Here is a 19,643-nt window from a genome sequence, read left to right as displayed (position 1 = left end):
CACTGACCCCAGATAATGCAATTTTGAATTGATGAAAAATTGTTATACATATGACATACTTCTAGCGCCTCTGTAATACTGAAGAGTAATTCTTTGAATATTACATATCATTTATCAGCTAATAGAGCACTGTAGAAAGACATCTATAAAGACCGATTAGCAATCTAAATAGTTTTTGGCGATACAAAGTGTTATTTGCTTGTGGGCCAAAATCTAATCTTATCTGACCCACATACATATGTATATGCGATAAATTCCTCATATATGTGCTCATTTTATAATACATCACATTACCTTTTATTTTGAAAGTAAAGTTTGACAGCCTAAAAATATATTAATTCATTCGCAGAAATTTCTATCAATTTATCCACTCCGAAAAATAAATAAAATCCATTGATTTAGAATGCAAACAGTTGTGTATTTACAGAATGGAATTGTGCTAATAGAGTTTGGATAGAGTCTTGCCTCGACCAAGCCACAAATGATGAGCTCTGGTAAGTGCAAAAGTTATACATACATATTCATTTATATAGATAGAGATTTAGGTATAGATATAGCTACAGCTATACGTGGAATTCTATGTTTATGATAAAATTTCACAAATTACAATTTAAATTAGGTTTCTTGTTGCACATGTCCGCCTGTTGGGTTCGACAGCTGCAGCGCAGCTGTTGCTCCAATAAAATATTTGTGTATAATCTAAGTCCCAGTGGGGATGACGGCTCAGATGAGCTTGTGCCTGCCCAGGGAGGCTGTGTGCATGGGACTGCAGTTCTCGATGAGAGTTGCGGATTGACCCTGCACCTGGCTCTGGCTCTGGCTCTCTTCGCTGGGCGAGGAGCCGCCGCTGGCGCTGCTGTTGTGATGGACGCGCTTCATGGGCCGCTTGCGATCCACATGCTCCGAGCTGGGATTCAGCTCCACAGTCTGCAGGCTCTGGGCGCGCTGCAGCGACAGACGCAGCGGCTTCTTGGGCGGCGTGGGTCGATGGACGGCGCGGCTGCCCGTCGAGGGTTTCGATTCGTTTTCGCTGTCAAAGTCGAGCGACTTTACGCTGCGCACGTCGCTCGGCAGGCGAGTGGAACGCAGGGTTTGCGCCTCGTGCTGGCGGGGCGTGTCACGGCGACGTTCCTGACTAGGGGGGGAGATGAAAGGAGAGAGTTGTTAGTATATTTATAGGTGGATCTTAATCAGCATCTTCTGTCCATTCTTACCCATTGTATTGATTGAGATGCTCCACGCTGCGCGCATGCGTGCTCATGATATGCTCCCTGTGCAGCTGCTGCTGCTGCTGCAGTGCATCCCGCGGTCTCTCCCGCTCCCTGTTGCGCTCGTGTCGCTCGCGCTGGCGCTCCTTCTCCCGCTTCTGCGGCTGCTGCATGTAGGCCGAGTCGCTGTTGATGGATATCTTGGAGGCGGACAGCGACTTGGACGGCATCGTATACAGATGCGACTGGGGCAGGCGCTCGCGCAGATCGATATGGGTGTTCTCCTTGATCAGCGTCTTGGTGACATGCGATGGCGGCAGCATCTCGTCGCCCACCAGCTCAATTGGTTTACCGCCCACGAGCGTCGTGATGTAGTTGCCCCGCTGGAAGATCAGCGGCTTGTCCGGCGGCGTCGAGGGCGACGCTGGCGACGATATGCTTATGCTGGTCACATGTGCATTATTCGATTGTGTGGACAATTGTTGCTTGGACTGCTGGGATTGGAGCTGCTGCTGCTGTTGCTGCTGTTGCTCCTTCACTGTCTGCAGTTCGCGCACTTGCTCTTCCAGGTAGGAGATGCGATGCTGTAGACGCATGTTGTTCTCCTTCTCCTGGTCCAGCTGCTTCTGGGGTATGGGCACAGACTTCTTGCGCAGCACCACCATCTGGCACTTGCCCGAGTTGCCCACGTGCTTCTGCAGCTCCTCTTTGGTCTTGCTAGTCACAAGTCGTCCATTGATCTCCAGTATGCGATCCCCTTTGTACAGTCCGTCGCCCTCGAGGGCCCATTCCACAAAGAAGCCCGGCTGATCGGGCCGCTGCTGGGCCGCCCAGCGGCCGGTTGTGGCGTGCACGGCGTGCAGACTCAATGTTACGCCGGAGCTAATGATGTTGTAGAGCGTTTGTGCCTCCGGCTTGGACTTCTCCAGGCGAGCCTGCAGCGCACGCGCCTCCTCCACAATCGAGAGCATCTGCAGCTCCTCACGGCCCAATGCATACTCCAGTTCCGCCTGCCGGATTCGTATGTCTATATTGCTACGGAAGAGAGGGAGAAGTCAGTAAGCTGTAGGGATTACTTTGGCTCAGTTCACTCACTCTGTTATATCCAGCTTCTCCAGTGCGCTCTTCAAGTTCTTGATTTTGATGCGTTTGTTCTCCGCCTCAGCCTTCAGGCGATTCAATTTGTGCTCCGCCGCTGGCTTCTCCGACTCATCGAGGGGCGGGCCACTGGGGCGGGGCAGCTTGCCCAGACAGAGCTGAATGCGCAAGTTCTGGATGACAGCCTCGCGATCCTGCAGCGCAGAGCGCAACTCCTTCGACTCGCTGCGTGTGGAGCGAGAGGAGAGTGTTCCACCTAGAGATCCGCCCTTGCGCCTCCTGCCCGTGGTGGAGCAATGCGACGAGGCGCTGCTCAAATGCAGCTGCGTCTCGTGATTGTTCTCGGACGCCGCGTGCAGACTGTACTTGGCCGCACTGGCGCAGCTCTTTGGATTGAGTATGGTCTGAAAGGGAGCGAGAAGATGGATAGAGGGATTAAATTAATGAGAATTAAGTAGGAGTCTAGGGAATCTAAGCTCCATATGTGAATTGAATTGAGAACTGTATTTGCACATTATTCATTTTATTAAAGAAGAAAGTCCAATAATGTAATTATATCATATGATGGGGTCTCTCTTATATGAGATAGATAGAGAATTGATTTCAGATCAGTGTAGATTTGTATGTATCATATCTATGTATCATAGATTGAATGGAATCATTAGAGAGTATCAATTATTATATGATTGGCATTGCCTAATAGATTTTCGTATAATATCAATTAAGTACTAAAGTACTAAAATAAACACTTTATACTACTATAATGTATTAATTAATATATTTATATATTAATTTAAATAAACATTGATTTAGTTTCAGCTCTAAAGCTGAGGAATGTATTATTTCGATAAAAGGCAGATGATCCTAAAAACTTGGCTCCATAGGTGTGAATCGTAACCATTGTTTTCAAACAGGATATTTGCATTTTCTTAAAAATGAACTCTTCAAGGAGAGCCAATATACCTCTTCACACTATGCTCACCAGTATAGGAACTACTTAGGAATACGCTCAACACATCCAGGAAACATTTATTACAGAAGAGTTTTGTTTGCCCCAAGGCTCAAGAGTCGTAACTCCAGTCCATTGGGGGAGGTTAACAAAAATTATTTAATTGTTGCTTTTTCATTAACTAAGTTTATATGTCCTTTGCTAGGCCAGCAGCTTGTGTGTACTATTTATAATTAATATCGATTAAATATAATGTGAATACAATGTCAAAAAGCACAGAGACATGCACAGGTCTAGGTCCATTACCCCACCCAAACACTTGATTTTTGACCAAGCGAGCGATAGTAGTTATATAAATTTTTGATAAGAGGCACACACGACAACGGTTATAGGGTGGTAAGGGTTACGCCAAACAATAATAAATAGATAATTCAATAGTAAATAGATATATGAACTATAGCTTTAATATTGATTCAAGTCTTCAAGAATTTTGTATTTTGCATATTAAAACATTTAGAAATAGACCCAATACAGATATGTATTTATTTATAACTTCATGTACACTCTAATACATATTTGGTATTTAAAGTAAGAAATCAGAAAAGTAAGTGTTGATTACAGTCGGAGTATAAAACATAAGCCTAGACAGTTTTTGAGCAGTTCCTTTCCCCTTCAGAGAGTTTTCCGTGTATAGTAGATACTAAATACTTAATATCATTCAAGTACCAGTACTACTCCTTGGGTATATCGTATACACCACACTCCCGGTTGGCTGGCAGCGAAGCATCTAAAAGAAATACCCATGAGTTTGCTATTGTCAAAGGCTCAACATGCGATTTGTTTACCGATTTTCTTGGGATACGGCAAATTGAGATTTTCCATGATTTCGATGAATTGTTCGAGGGACTTGGTGAGGCGCGGATTGTAGCGCTTCTCCTCCCACACGCTGCTCTCGAGCTGACCTCTGTAAGCACAAGCATACTCATTATCCGGTTGACAAATGGCAGTAGCACATAGCAAATCGCCGTTAACTCACTTGTAGTCGTGCGCCGGATAGATGCGAAAGTTTTCCGGCAAGCTAAAGATCTTGGCGTGCACATTCTCATAGAGACTCTTGGGACTGCCCTCTTGGAAATCGGTGCGCCCGCAACCACGGATCAGCAGCGTGTCTCCGGTGAACACACAGCCCTGCTCCTTGATGACGTAGCTCATGCAGCCATTGGTGTGGCCGGGCGTGGCCAGCGTATCGATCGAGTGTCGGCCGAAATCGATGCGATCCCCCTCCGCGATATGCCGATCCGCCTTGGCTCCACTGGCCGCTGCAATCACCGACTGACAGCCCGTTAGCTGACGCAGCCAGCCGCTGCCCGTAATGTGGTCGGCGTGCATGTGTGTGTTTACTGGGGAAAAATTGGGTGGCTTTGTGGTCAGTGACTGAATTCGGTGAATTCACCTCACATTCACTTACTCGCGTATTTCAGCTTGAAGCCGAGATCTTTTACAAGCTGTGCATCGCGCTTAGCCTGCTCCAGCACGGGATCAATGATGACGGCCTCGCCGGAGCTAGTATCGGCCAGGAGGTAGCTATAGGTGCTGCTCTCAGTGTCGAACAGCTGTTGGATACATTGTAATTAGAGCAGCTGCCTAAACGCTCACTCAACGCATTTCTACGCACTTGCCGAAAGAAGAAATCCGCTGAGAAGGGTTTACGCTCGGGCAGACTCATTACAGTTGATTGACTGTGCAGCGATCGTGGTGAAATAGCTGCGCAGTAGCTTTTAATTGGAGCGGAGGCAGGTAGTTTAGCTGTGGCGCTAGCGCGTATCAACGAAGGTAGCCGAACGAAAGCTGAGAGCAGACTGACACTTGCGATTCGCATTTCACTAAAGTTCGTCAAATCGCGCAGAGGGAAGAGGAATTTGGGTTCGGCTGCAATAACAATTCACTTACGAGGCGTGCGTGCGCTTGCCTTCGCTTGTATGTGTATTTTTGTGTGTGTGCTTTATTGCAGTAGCTTAAGCTTGTGCTTAAAGCTCTCGTTGGTTTATTGTTATGCCGGTCGCGCTGTTATGGAGCAAATCGTCATATGTTTACTTCTGCTAAATGTAGAGAGATAAGCACATGTGTATTGAACTGTGAATAGATAAATTAGCGAAATGTTTGCAAACCATGATATACCAAAAAAGTTAGCTTGATTAGCAAACTTAGCTAGCTTTACGGTTAATCCTATTTAATGAATCGCTAATAGAGCACTGTGTGCGCGTTTGTGTATACATATACATACATATGTATATGATATATGTATGTGACAATTCTATTAATTTTATTGTTTGCACAGCACGATTGCCGTTTAATATTACAATCGTAAACACATTTTTTAGCGAGCAATAAAAACAAATCATTCGTTTACAAACATTTCTTAAGAATGGCACAACTCACAAACAAATTGCGTATGATAACTAAAGAAAGCTGTCGCAACAAAAAACAGCTGTTGGCACGCGTAGGTTCTTTCGTCAACTAAAAGCTTTTCATAGTAGTGTCGAGCTTTTATGCGTTGGTGCCATTGCACAGAGCGCGCTTAACCTGTTGCTGCTGTCGATGACGCAATGAAAGCTTTTCGGCTACGACTACGTGCCCAGCGGCAGCCAAACTTAACGAAACAAACAACAAAGCAGAAGCGGCAATAAAAAGCCGGCAAAAAAGATCGTTAAGACGATTCTCGAATGCACTCGCAGAAACAACCACCAAATGCACCCTATCTAGCCTCATACGAATATAAACCCTTATCTTGTAATATTCTCAAAGGACCGGACAATGTCCAGTCTGAACGTGAGAACTTCCTGGCATTTCGGTTGGTTTTTTACACTCTTAAATTACAATAATTTCTCAACAGTTGCAACTTTGAACCACATTTATTTTTTCTTCCTCTTCTAACGTTGAGTTGATGAATAATTGAAGTAATTTTGTGGAAGAAATTAATTGAGCGTATATTGTCATTGAAAGGGTGTAAATTACCATGAGGGATGTTAAATTGGATAAGATATAATGTCATGCAGCTGAGAAAAAAATAAATAGCAAGACAATCGTAAGTTATTCAAATTAGATTTTCAGAATTGAATATGAATTTACCAGATGAAAATCATAGAGCATTTTTAGAAATTCAGAAATTTGCAATACAAATGAAAGGTTCTAGTGGTCTTATTTGTTTCTTCAGTTGTTACTTATGTACAACAAACGCCGAAGTTCATTGACTTCTATATGATAGCATATTGTATATATGGTTTTTTGTATATATTGAGGTATATTTTTAATATTACTTCATTTCCAAATTTATTTCTTAAGACCAGTGCGCCGCCCATTTAACGGCCCTCATCAATACTAAATAGCGAAAGAAATGAGAAAAGAAAAATACTCATAAATTGCTGTTGCTTTCAATCTGTTTGGCTGCGAGTGAAAGTGCTTCAATAGAAGACTCTTTTACAGTTGTGTATGTTTTATTTTTTTTAGTTATATGTATGGATGACTGCTCAACCATTTATTTATTTATTTTTTTTACCATGTCTAGATGTATGGAAAGTCAGGTATGTGGGCCTTTTCTTTAACGGAAATAGACTCGTTATCTATTGGTAATATAAGCCAAGATTTTATGGCCGCCTACAGATATTATTATTAGTCAACAAAATTTGATATGGTGGGTGTAATAATCACGTCTATTAAAGTTATTACAGCAATGATGATATATATATGTGCTACATAGAAATTATAATAATCTCTTACAAAATGTTATATGTATTTTACGAAATATTTTAGATGTTTTAATAACTAATTATGTCGGAATCAAAGTATATATTTGTATATATCTATATTATAAATGTTTATTTTAAAGTATTTTATATGCTTAATTTTATTATTTATTGGCCAATAAGTGCTATTTAACATTTACTGTGGACTCCTTGCTTCCTGTTGCATTGCACTGCTTTGCACTGCTTCGCACTGTTTACTTAACACGCTCTGTTCAGGCTATGCTCTTTAACAGCACTACATACGCAAGCGAGTATGTACTTTACAGAATTTAAATGCAACTTAACAGCTTCATGTTGCTGTAAATCAACTGAAAGCTAACATAAAATAATCTGTCAGATATTTAGTAACTCATCGTGATAAGGCATTAATGGCAACAGTTTTTAGCTACATTTATTTAGTTGTAGTTGCGAAAATTTCTACACGAAACATTTTGCTTACATGTTCTTTTTAAGCTTCATACTCGTTCAAAAAAGTGCAAATGGGCATATAAGTAGAGTTTTCTATGAATGTATTAAGTTTAATTTAAAATATGTTTATATGTTTAATTTGAAAGAAGACAAGATAAGAAATCTAAGCTAGCATTAAATTTATGTGACATTAGAGAGAGACAGGTATAACTGTATGTCAACCTTTTGTATATATTTAAATTAATTGAGACAATATAAATATTTAAGAGTATTCTTTATTTATAGTTTATTTAGACTCGCGCCAGATACCAAGCAAATGACAATAGACAATAGAAACTCGTATTTGAGTTGGTGTCTAGGAAATATGGTTAGTCTATATCTACAAGCAATAGCTGCTCTATAGAACAGTTAATATGATAAATAGAAACGGACTAAACGTCTAAAGAAATCTTAATAATATAAGACTTCAATGATAACTGAAAGATGTATGTATATCACATATAGACGTATATTCATATTTATAGGTATCGGAAGTTTATCATTAGCCTTGGTATTTTACTTAGTTGAAAAACAGTTTTTCGTTCTTAGAGCTTAGTATGGATAGTGCTGTTATATAGTCATAGATGATATCATGCTCAATCATTATGTTGAATGACAAAGATAAAATCGCAAATTGTGAAAATTTCGATTGTAGCATTCGCAACCGGCTCTCAAGGTGTGAACAAACAGATAATACGAATTTGAAGCTTCTTCAGCTGCTTTGGCGAATGATTAACAATTTCGAAGATCTGTTGGGAAAGTGTTGCTTAAAAATGCATTACGATGCATTAACAATTTAATAGCTGCTGTTAATGCAAAGTTTTTGCCAATGCATTCAATGGAGATTAGACTTTTATATTTTGTATATATATATATAAATATATATATTGTATTTGTTGATCGTGTTGCATGTTGTACTTGTATTTTTGGTTTGTGAATTTCAATTTGAGCAACTTTCTAGCGTGAAATTATGTAAAGTATCTGATGCTGAGCCGAGCTGAGTTGAGCTCAGCTGAGCTCTGATATGATATATGGCTATATGGCACATGGGGGCTTCGCCTGCGTGTCTGAGGCTAATTAGCTAGTTGCGCGCTTATATCATCGAATTAGACAATAGGGCGCTATGCGCATGATTTATAATATTTACGAGTTGAACTAACGCATGAACTTACCATCGAGGCCGATTTCTGTTTGGCAAAGGCGCGATGATGCGCGGAAATCGGTTCGCTAACCACGCTTCCGGTGTCCATAATTGTGGGGGACGTCTGTCTGCAAAGAGAGAAAATTGGATTATTATTAAGGTATTATTTAACATTATAATATATGAAAATATTTGAAAAAGAGGAGTACTTGGGAAGCAGATGAACTCTTTGTTATTTATCTGAGAAAATATAGTTTAAGTTCCAGGACCTCCGATGTCCAGGTATATAGGTAAGTATGTAAAAGATCTTTGTTATGAGACACAGTAGATGGAGTCTTAGTATCTTTGTTAATTTACTTAAGAACAGAACTATACATTACAGTTCTTGGACATTTCTTATAGAGCTTATCCATCCGCTCCACTAGACTTTCTTTGTTCTTGTTCTAGAGTCTTTTTATGCCAGACACTTACAGCTTAATAGATAGCAATGGACTCTTCTTCACTTTTACGATCTCTGCTTAGATATACCCTCTCTTTTCGTATTCAATATCTTGGCTAGTTAAAATCTTCCTCTTTTCCATTTTAGATACTCTGCTTAGCTCGTTAATAACAGCTCAGCAGTGGTTAGGGTTGCACTCTGAACCCGAGCTCGACTCGAAGATTGTGGCAAGTTGGCAGTCGTCCAGGTCCCAAGTGCCCAAGCGCCCAAGCGAGCTGTGGCACTTCAGAGTCACTTTAATTTGCGTTCCGCAACGTTGGGCAAAAACAATTGCCAGCTGAGCCAGAGGGAGTTGAGCTTGTCTTCGTTCTTCAGTCTTCAGTCTTTGGGTTCTCGAACTCGCGACTGTTCGCAATTTTCGGTTCGTCGGCTTTAACTACTTTGGCATGTTACAGTTTTGTAGCGCGTCTCATTGAGAGTCAGTTTAATTAGCTCTCAGTGCTCAGCTCTCAGCTTTGCATGATATGCTTCACTCAGTTCTCCCATTGAATATGAATATGACTTGAACAGATACTCGACAGCTTTGCATCGCTAGAAAGGTTCTTCTTCTTCTACCTCATAATGACATGCAAATGCGCTGTAAGGCAATGTTCCGTTAGGGCAACAGTTGCAACCACAGCGACAGCCAGAGGCCACAGGCCACAGGCAGTTGCAACTTTCATCAGCAACACGCACTTTCGGTGCTGCAGATCTTATCGCACTCGCTCAGATGCGCACTCAACATACAACATACAACATACAACATACAACATACAACATACAACATACAACATACATACACACAACATACAACACTCGCAGGTCTTTGTGAAAGACAAAGATATGCATTCGATATGCAGATACGCAGATACATAGATACGCAGCCTTCGCTATGTATCTCACAGCTACAACTGTTGTTACTGTTGTTGTTGTTGTTGCATAGATCACATTACCTAATGCGGCGGCATCTGTTGCCTTTGTGCTTTTCACTTGTTGTGTTTTTCTGCGGCGGCTGCCTCTGAAAGCGCATAAAAAACAAAGACAAAGCATTCATAGATTGTCATAGACGCAGCAGGGCGAGCAGACAACAGAAATTTGTATGTAATTTTGTTACAAATGCGGCACAAGATTTCAGTGCTTGTCCATGTCTCAAGGCAGCGAGATAAGGAAGGACAAAGAGGGAGGGGAGGGGTAGAGGAAGGGGAAGGGATATATAGAAACAAGCGGAGTGTAAGATACATATGCATATGTACAAATAGAGAGACATATAAACAGATAGATCTATATAGAGAGAAATGCTTAGAGAGATTGATAGAGGGTGTATGGCAAACAGACGAAGGAAGACTGAAAGAGATTACTGAGAACATATGAAAAGACACTGGGAGACACACAGAGAGTCACAGAGAGTCACAGAGAGAGAGAGAGAGAGAGAGAGAGAGAGAGAGAGAGAGAGAGAGAGAGAGAGAGAGAGAGAGACACAATTGGAGCGAGAGACAGACATGGCGAAAGAGAAGAAAGACAGAGAAAAAGAAAGACAGAGAGAGAGAGAGAGAAATAGAGATTGAAAGACAGAGAGGGAGAAAGAAAGACAGAGAGATTGAAGGACAGCGAGAGAAAGTGGGAGAGAGAAAACCAATCAGTGACAAAGAAATTTAAAGAGACAGAGATAAAGTGAGATGGAGACAGGTAGTATAAGACAGACAACGATACAAACACACTGAGAGACAGAGAGGCAGAGACAGAAAATGACAGGAATAGGGAAAAAGCGAATATAATAGGCACAGATTGACAGATTACTAAGAACAATTCAATCAATCAATAGATAAATACTAATTTAACAGTGAAAATCCTTCTTGTTTCGAAATGGCCAATGGAACTAGTGATTGCGCACGTGAACCGCAAATCGAACTATTGATTCGAGACGTGAACACACAGCAGAGCAGAAAAAGTTTGACTTGGCTTGCAGTCTGTGCCTAATGAAGGCAACATAGATTGACTAGTTCATAATCCCACTTGGCAAACTCATGAATTCGTGAATATGAATTTTGACACAGATTTTGCACAGCTTCAAGACCTTGAGTCGGAGACTTGTGTGGGGTGCAGAAAACACCTGCTGCCGACTGCAGGTACTCGAATCAGTGGCTGTGGCATTGTGGTGTATCTTTCGCTCTCTTTCTTTGTCTCTCTCCATCTCTGTCTGTGTGTAGACAAGATCATTTTTGACATTGTGCTATTTCAAATGAACTTCCTTGGGTTGGGGAGCTGAAACAAGGCAGTCATTAGTCAGCCATACTAATTACCATAGCGCTAGATCATTGTGTAAAACAAATTCAGCTTAGAACTTCATCAGCATGTTGGCGGCTTTGCTTCTTGGCTGTTCTCTCTCTCTATCTCTCTATCTCTCAATCTGGGGTTTGCGTGCTGGCAGGTCGACACGTCCCATGTGCCAGTCGCCGGCTGTAGCCTAATTCGAGTCTCTAATGTGTGTGGAGGCCCCGCCATCATTAATCTAATTTAGCATCAATGCCTAATTATGTGGCGACTCGATGTAACTAAGATTCGAGAGAAGCCGGCATTTGGGAATCGAGTTTGTTCTTCAAATGCCATTGGCACTTGCCACTTAATTTGTTGCAGCGTGAGAAATGCGCAACAACAACAACAACAACAACAACTCTTGCAGCCAAGCATGAAGAGCATTCAACCAACTATAGTTATATATGTATATATAGTTGATACACATATATATGAATATAATGTACACAATTTGCGTGTCCGAGCTGCAAGGGCTCCTGTTCGCAATTCAATAAGAACAACAACAACAAGTGCAACTGCAACTGCAACTCCAATTGCGACTGTTTTCCCAGGAGGCGTGTGGGCGTGGCAGTGATCGCTGAAGCGCAACTATAACAAGACCCAGACCACGATCAAGACCAGCAGAAACACGAAACACAAGAAATAGCCACAGCTCTGTACTTATTTATGCCTATGCCTGATAATTATCAAGCCATACTCGTGGCGAGGGCGGCTTTATGGGTTTCATGTAAAGTATATAGTACGGAAGAGCTCTGGGTGGAATTAAATGCGCAATTGCTAGGAAAATGCAAAATGTGAATAGATCTTAAAAAATCAAATTTGTGGGCTTCATTTTAATTAGATTTACACTATTATTTAATTAAGTATATATTATAATTTAATTTTTATTTAAATATTTTCAAATATTTATATTCAATTTTTAAATAATATTTATTTATTTTTATTTTTTATTTTTTTATTTTATTTTTTTTTTATATATGAAAGAATATATACAGAGATGAACAAATATTTGCCACATATATTTTAAATTTTGTATATTTATTTTATTTAGATTAATCATATAAATGCGCATTCTAATACTCTTAATATATCTTGGAGTTTCTAGCTCAACATTTTCTAATATCTATCAACTATTTACTAAAATATAGTTCACCTCGGCTTGAATTTTCGATTATTTCATTAACTTTAGGATTTTGGTTTACGTATCACTGTTTTAAAATTTTTTCACCATAAATATTTTAATTTTCTTTTTATTTATTATTATCATCCAATTTAATCTTTCTATTGTACCATTTTATTTGAAGTAAGCTTAGTTGCAGCTAAATTAAGTCAAGCTTCATTTAAATAGTTCAATTCGTATTTAGCCAACAATAAAGTTACGTATATTATATAATATACATATATCAGATTGTTATCTAATTATGTACAACTTTTCTAGCACTTCTCGTTTCTATATACATATCAACATTTAACACGCCGTGAAGCGGCAGCCAGTTTCCGGTGTTAGTCAACAGTGAAACAGAAGCTTGACAAAAAGAAAAATCTACCTCAACATTTATACGTATATATATTTATACATTTGAGCGTGTTTTAACCTCAGGTGGGCCACAGAGGTGCGGTGGCACAGGTGTAACAAGTAAGAAGGCTCCAGTCGAGACTGCTCGACTAGGAGATACCCTGAACCCTCCAAGCTGATATTCTAATCAGTCTGGACTTCTTTTATGCACACATACATACACATGCACTTATAAGCGCGTGCTCTGCTGACTGCGCAGTTAGCAGCGACTGCGCTTGGGCTGCGCTGCAATGTGGGCAATAGTATGAGAATTTATTTGTTGAATAATTTCTTTTGTAGACATACGATCTTAATGAAACTTTCAGAGCGTAATCATATGGTTAAAATATGTGTACATTCCAAAGCACAAGTCTCTAGTACTTGAAATGCGTTTTTTACAAATTGGGGGAGAAGGGGGCGTGGTATCCAAAATCTGTAAATTACAAAATCTTTGTATCCATTAACTTTATATACAACCCAAATTTGAAGTCTCCAGGTCTAAAAGTGTTAAAATTATGCTGAAAAAACCAAGTCGATTTTTCGATTATTCTCGATAAAAAAGTTATCGGACGAGTTATCGAAAAAATAAAGCAAACTTGTACTGCCTATGGTATACACGAGTATGCATGCCAAATTTCAGCTCTCTAGCTCTTATATATTCTGAGATTCTTTTGCTCATACGGACGGACGGACGGACGGACGGACGGACGGACAGACGGACAGGGCTATATCGACTCAGCTCGTCGTGCTGATCAAGAATATATATACTTTATGGGGTCTGCGATGATTCCTTCTGCCTGTTACATACTTTTCACAAAACCATTATACCCTGATTTCCCATTTTCAATGGGTTCAGGGTATAAAAAGCTAAAGCAGCCACACAGTTGTGTGGCCTGTGTAATGTCCAAGAACTAAGAACTAGTTGCAAATGTACTGTTAAATTTATGTCGAAATACACAGAAATTGCATTTGCTTTTGACTCTGGCGATTGCGACGCGCTGGTCAAGCAACTGGGACATCAGCAAGGTGAAAGAAACTCGTTGCTGTTGTTGTTGTTGTTGTTGTTGTTGGTCATAGATTCCGGTCTATTGGTCGCGACAGCTCTTTAGCCTATTCGCGTCTTTGGCTTTGGCTTTGACTTTGGCCAAAAACGAACTCAAGAAATGGTCACAAATCTTGAAATTGATGTCGCCTATGTCGCCCGAGCTCGAGCTCGAACTCGAACTCGTCAATCGAGTGGAAAGGTCTCGTGGGATAGATAAGTTCTCTGAAAACACAGTCTTAATCACACTTGACACACTTATACAGACATGTGTTTGTGTGTGTGCTGGAAATATAACAGAACTGGAATAGTTGGTAGCAATGGTACATTGGTGCCTATTTGGGTACATTTAAATAGGTTTTAATATGTTTTATTATGTATATACGCTAGTTTAAGCTTATATTGCTTATAATGGTAGATTAGTAGTATAATAATTATTGGATAAAGCTGCTTTATATTCATTTTGGGTAAAATATTACATTAATATGTATATACTTATATATATAATATTTTATATTGTATTATATATTAAATAATGTACTTTGAAATGTGCTAATGTGATGCATTGGCATAGCCTTAATATTAGTACTTTATTAATTTGTATTGTATTGTACATTTATGGTACATTTACCTTATTTTCTTTAAAAATTAGTTTGCATATTCAAAATATGCTACTTGAAAAATATTTAAATATTTTATAATTATTAAATAAATTAATAATTAATATTGAATTGTACGTAAATGATCATAAACCTACAATTTTTTTCACAACTTTGATACAATAAACCATATATTCTTTGTTATTCCATATATTCTTTGTTAGACTTAAGAACATATAAAATAGGTACTTTATATGGCTTTTGCGTACATTTTGTTACAGATTATCGCTGCTAATTGAACATAAATTCTCATTAGAGAAGATTGCTTCTATGGCCACTTTGATGTCTCTGTTGATGCCTAGATGGGCAGGCATTTGGCTGGGAAAAAGAGCGAAGCAATTAAACGCCTCAGTGGATCTGCTCTCTTTGCCCATAAATATGCATTCGAATTATGGCTGATCGCTATCGGTTGACAATTACATAAATAAATTACTTGAGCTTAGCTTGAGTGTGTGTTCATGTGAATGAGTGTGTGTGTGTATGTGGGGTAAAGTGAAAAGCTGAAATCGCTGCCAATCTTCCAGGCGTCACTTCCAGGCTTCCCACGCGTCGCTGAGCTTTGCACTGAACGAAAATTGTAATGAGCTTTTTATGCAAATTAAATGCACGAATTCAAAAGGCAATTCCATTTGAAAATACACACATAACCCATATATAACATTTATACAGTTGCTCTATCATTGTCGTTGTTGTTGTTGTTGCTGTTGTTGAACTGAAATGTTTGTGGAGACGCAGGCCCCCACGTATAAAATGTCCAATTTGAATCGCGTTTTGTTATTGGAGGAGGTGTTGCCCGTCGCCTGTCATACATATAAACATATGCAGGTACATACACACATAACTTACTTATTAACATTTCAATATATATCAAATTGTGTTTGTCGTTTGTTGTTTTTGAAGCGCACCTACAAATTGCTGCGAGATGAGCTCAGTGCGCCCACAATTTGTGTTTGCTTGTGCGTCGCCATACGAGCAATGCAAATAATTCTCAACAATTACAAAAATGGAGATGACACCTGTTTTGTTTTCTAATACGAACACGCCAGGTAACAATAGGCAGGCGTAAATACATTTAAATCAAAGTTTGTTTATGACGCGTCAATTTAATGCAAATGCGTTCGCCTCTGTTAGCTACTGCTTGAATTAACATGGCGCTGTTAATTTAACATGACCACTGTCGACTGCTGCGGTTAACACTGCCAGTGTTCTGTTAAGAAAAATTCTGTTCGCGTAAATGTTGTTGTGAATCAGGCAAGAAGCTTGTATGCGCCTCTTTAGCTCAGTGGCAGAGCACTGGTCTTGTAAACCAGGGGTCGTGAGTTCAATCCTCACAGGAGGCAACTCGAAAAAACGTTTGGGAAATCTTTTTTGTATTTATTTTCTGCAATCCATCAATATTTTAAATGAATAATATTTATAAATGAGTGAAATATTTATAATGTGTTTAACATTAGCAGCAAAAACATTTATTCATGCATTGTGTTTTCTTTCGCGCTTTTTGCTGAGCGACTTTTGATAATAACAATTGGGCTTTAATAACAATGGCTTTGTAGGTTTTGTGTGTTTTTATAAAGGTAAACAAGACTTGTTTGGTATTTCCGACCAGCTGCCTGTTCTGATACGGCACTACTTAGGCTTGGGTGCTCAATGAATGCGGCTATCTGCACGAGTGCCTTTGGCACAGTTTCGACTTCAATTCGTGCGCCTAGAGCCAAACAAACTTGACAATTGTCAACTCTGTGTGTGCGCAAGTGTTTCAAAACAACAGCAATAAATATGACAATGGCAACAAAAGCGACATTGATAATAACATCATAATCACCTGTATAGAGGTTGAGCTGAGCAAATGGACCAGTCGAAAAAAGAAAACTGAGAAACTGAGCGGAGCTGCTGCGAGTATTACAGAAATTAGTTAATAGTCTTGACACAAATAAATTTACGTTTTTTTTTGGCATTTTTGTTTTTATTTTTGGCTCTTTTTTTTTAATTAGCATTTCTTCATCTTCAACTTTGACTTTGAACGAGGTCTCAGCTCTCGCGAGAGAGATACGGTTTAGGCCAGGTGTGCTGTGTGGCGGCTGCACACCTGGCAGCTGGACAGAAGCAAGTACTTGCCACACAGCTGCTGATAATTGGCCAACAATTAAAGCCAATGGGTTCAGCTAGAATGTCATTTGGGTCGCGTGAAAGTCTTTCCCGTGCAAAAAACGATTATGCAAATCAAAATGCTAGCGACACTCTAGAAAGTTGAGATAGTCTTCTATGCTATACTAATTCATTATAGTTATCAATCGAAATGAAAGCGCAAATGGTTGATGATCGGATGTATATATACATATATATAGCAATAAAGCAAGCGAAATCTGTAAATTTAGATCACGCTGAGAGAGGTTTTATTTTTAATTGTTATTGAAAGTGAAACTATAAATAGTTTGGAAATCTGAGCACACTCCACTCGTTAATAGCTGCTGGGCGAGAGAGACAGAGAGGGAGAAAGATCAGATCAAGTCTAGACGCAGAGAAAGATTTACATATGAAAAAAGTCGTTGATTGGGCTTCAAAAGACGCAGAGACAAAGCCAAATGAGGAAAAACAAAGTCAACAACAGAGAAAAGTCTTAAAAATTATGTTAATCCGCTCGCTCCTCACAAGACAACATCCTGTCCAAAGGGTTCTGTAGCCCTTTTTCCGTTTGGAATTTCAATGAATCTACCGTCATTCAAATGCAAAGGCATTCGCTACAGAAATTAATGAGACTATCAAGAGAAATAGACAGCGCGAGCAGCGACTTCTAGCTACCTAGCTACCTGCCACAACAAATTGTGTTCCACAATTACCGGGCTTCACTTCATATGTAATTATATATACAGAGAGGCCAAGGGCAGACTAGATAGAAATATTATTAGAATTCCGATAGAATTCAACTCTTTTGATTTGTTTTTGCGGCAAATGAAATTGCTATCGATATATAATATATATTTGTATATATGTATGTATGTTTGTATCTGCCTGCCTGAGCAGCTTTTAATTACTATAGGCAGCCAGGCAGTTGGCCAACAGCAGCATCAGCAATTCAAATCGCGTTTTAATAGTCGGCGTAAGCATCGTAAATTAAAAGCTTTTAACAATTTTCTTTGCCCTTTTCCCTGCGGATTGCGAAAGGCCATAAGAGACAATTCTATTGTTATGATAAACCAACTGCTTTCCGTCCAACTTTGGCAGCTCTTTTGTCTAGGGCAGCAGCAGAAGCAGAAGCAGCAGCAGCAGAACAAAAAGAGTTAGCTGTACAGGCAGGCAGAATATACGAATGTGGTACAGTATATAGAAATGTGGCCAAGACAAACCTCTCTGGATTTCGTAATATATAATTTCAGCTAAAACGCGCATGTGCAAGATCTCTGACAGAACATTGCATAATAATAATCATTTCGGTCTTTTATTTTGTGATTTTTTGAGAAGGAGGAGTGGCTTTGCATATTGCCACATCATTGCTGCAAGGTGCGCCTCTAGCCAGGCTGCACTGTACTTAGCTTTCGAGATGACAAAACAACCTTTGCTCAAGCTGTGCTTAAACTATTAGTCAAGTGCGATAGAGCGATCGTTGGTTGTAGGTCGCCTAAATTTGCAGTTAATTGTTGCACTTACCACAAAGTCAAAAAATTCAGTCGATAAATGCTGCTCCGCGTGGCCTTTGTGTGCGTGTGTGTGTGTGTGTCCGTGGTATCGAGTCAGTTGTGAAAATGTCCAAATCGCGCATCAATGCAGGAATTTCGATTCAATTGAATTCATTTGCGGCAATTATTTACACTTGGACTATAAATCAATGCAAGCGGCTATTGTTGACTCTAAGCGAAACTAACCACGGCTCACTTTATTGTTATTATTCGCACACCGACACTCACACATACACATACATATTACTATTATTATTATATGTTTTTTTCTGTTGTGTACTGTTTGATTTGGCTTTTTGCTTAAATATCGCCGTTTGCTGATTTGATTTGACTCAATTAATTTCTCACTCGCGCATAATTCGATTTCCGTTTGTCAAACGTTTGATTTCCTTTTCGCTGCATTTCCGTTGGCTGCCCCGCCCCCCTCGCTGGCAATGGCAAGCAGGAAATTTACACAAATAAACAAAATGCGTCGTCGCGACGACTGCACTTCCAGTTCCACTTCCAGCAGTTCCTTCTTACGCAGCAGCGCAGTTGCGCAGGCGCAGCAGAACAATACGAAATACGAAAATATGAAAAATCTTAGAGCGCGGCGCTAAGCACAAAGAGTACCGAAAAAGAGGCGACCGATTGAGCGGAGAGAACATGCGCTACGTTGTGACTGGCGCGACGGCTGCTTGAGCACTGACTGAATGGGCTCAGCCGCGACAAGAGCAATATCGCAGCAGCAGCAGCAGTAGCGGCAGAGGCAGCGCAGTAGAAGCGAGAGTGTTAGCTGGCCGACTGACTGCGCGAGGGCAAGTATAACAGTTTATTCGTTATAATGCAGTGCGCTTATGTGAGCGACTGTTATAGTTTGTTGCACATTATGATACGCTATGCTTTATTAAATATTGATTGCTGATGCATCCAATATTTCTTGTGTAATATTAATGAATCAATTCATATTTAGCGTAATAGTAACATTTGCATATTGAGCAATATCCGTCTCGTCGGCATGATGACAAACCACTGAGTGTGTTTTCTCTTACTAAAATGGACTTTTTGATTGATTTATTATGCCTCAAATATGGCAAACATCTTGTGTTTTCTAAATGTTGTTGGTTTGTTTTTATGCGAATTTAGTATAACCGGTTTGGCTAAACGACATTTTTGTCAATAAGTTTAAGCTTTGGTTTTCAAAGATATCAACAACATTTTTCATCGGGCTTGTACTTACATTTCTGGCTACCCTCGTAGTAAGTAATGCATTTGCTCTGCTGAGCTCTGCGCTCAC

General features: G+C 39.9%; 2 protein-coding genes, 1 long non-coding RNA gene and 1 other non-coding gene across 7 annotated transcripts; 2 read left to right on the top strand and 2 right to left on the bottom strand.

Annotated features, from left to right (window-relative positions):
• The first annotated feature begins 361 nt into the window (after window positions 1–361).
• Window positions 362–17,170, top strand: LOC149268757 (uncharacterized). Its single transcript, XR_016270592.1, has 3 exons — window positions 362–494; window positions 14,915–15,518; window positions 15,594–17,170. It is a non-coding gene; the product is annotated as an uncharacterized LOC149268757 (long non-coding RNA).
• Window positions 398–19,079, bottom strand: sprt (PDZ domain-containing protein sprite). The gene is made up of 5 exons (XM_018012964.2): window positions 18,339–19,079; window positions 8,678–8,774; window positions 2,304–2,710; window positions 1,215–2,243; window positions 398–1,135 (listed from the first exon to the last, which is right to left on the bottom strand). Exons 2-5 carry the CDS (start codon window positions 8,753–8,755, stop codon window positions 724–726), a joined length of 1,926 nt encoding a protein of 641 aa, XP_017868453.1. The 5' UTR covers window positions 8,756–8,774; window positions 18,339–19,079; the 3' UTR covers window positions 398–723.
• On the bottom strand, window positions 3,776–5,850 carry LOC108617245 (persulfide dioxygenase ETHE1, mitochondrial). Of its 4 annotated transcripts, none has more exons than XM_018012966.2 (6): window positions 5,695–5,850; window positions 4,931–5,351; window positions 4,724–4,868; window positions 4,292–4,655; window positions 4,101–4,219; window positions 3,776–4,042 (listed from the first exon to the last, which is right to left on the bottom strand). In XM_018012966.2, exons 2-6 carry the CDS (start codon window positions 5,132–5,134, stop codon window positions 3,987–3,989), a joined length of 888 nt encoding a protein of 295 aa, XP_017868455.1. In that variant the 5' UTR covers window positions 5,135–5,351; window positions 5,695–5,850; the 3' UTR covers window positions 3,776–3,986. The 4 variants fall into 4 exon arrangements, with proteins under 4 accessions (XP_017868455.1, XP_017868454.1, XP_089327839.1 ...); XM_018012965.2 differs by having other exon boundaries at window positions 4,931–5,354; window positions 5,695–5,825; XM_089471713.1 differs by having other exon boundaries at window positions 4,931–5,388; window positions 5,695–5,778.
• TRNAT-UGU (transfer RNA threonine (anticodon UGU)) lies at window positions 15,962–16,033 on the top strand. Its single transcript has one exon. It is a non-coding gene; the product is annotated as a tRNA-Thr (tRNA).
• Window positions 19,080–19,643: the final 564 nt, after the last annotated feature.

This window comes from Drosophila arizonae, chromosome 5, assembly GCF_054131065.1.
Source record: "Drosophila arizonae isolate 15081-1271.41 chromosome 5, UAZ_ARI_1.0, whole genome shotgun sequence".
NCBI classification, from domain to species: Eukaryota; Metazoa; Arthropoda; class Insecta; order Diptera; family Drosophilidae; genus Drosophila; species Drosophila arizonae.
Note: the sequence above shows the minus strand (reverse complement) of the source record. Positions and strands in the feature narration are given on the sequence as shown.

Coding starts and splice junctions, on each gene's coding strand:
- LOC108617245 (XM_018012966.2), bottom strand. CDS start 5,134: ATGCGAATCGCAAGTGTCAGTCTGCTCTCAGCTTTCGTTCGGCTACCT. Junction 4,869..4,930: donor CGGATTTCTTCTTTCGGCAA/GTGCGTAGAAAT, acceptor TGTATCCAACAG/CTGTTCGACACTGAGAGCAG. Junction 4,220..4,291: donor TATCCGGCGCACGACTACAA/GTGAGTTAACGG, acceptor TTGTGCTTACAG/AGGTCAGCTCGAGAGCAGCG.
- sprt (XM_018012964.2), bottom strand. CDS start 8,755: ATGGACACCGGAAGCGTGGTTAGCGAACCGATTTCCGCGCATCATCGC. Junction 2,711..8,677: donor AACAGAAATCGGCCTCGATG/GTAAGTTCATGC, acceptor GCTCCCTTTCAG/ACCATACTCAATCCAAAGAG. Junction 1,136..1,214: donor CATCTCAATCAATACAATGG/GTAAGAATGGAC, acceptor CTCCCCCCCTAG/TCAGGAACGTCGCCGTGACA.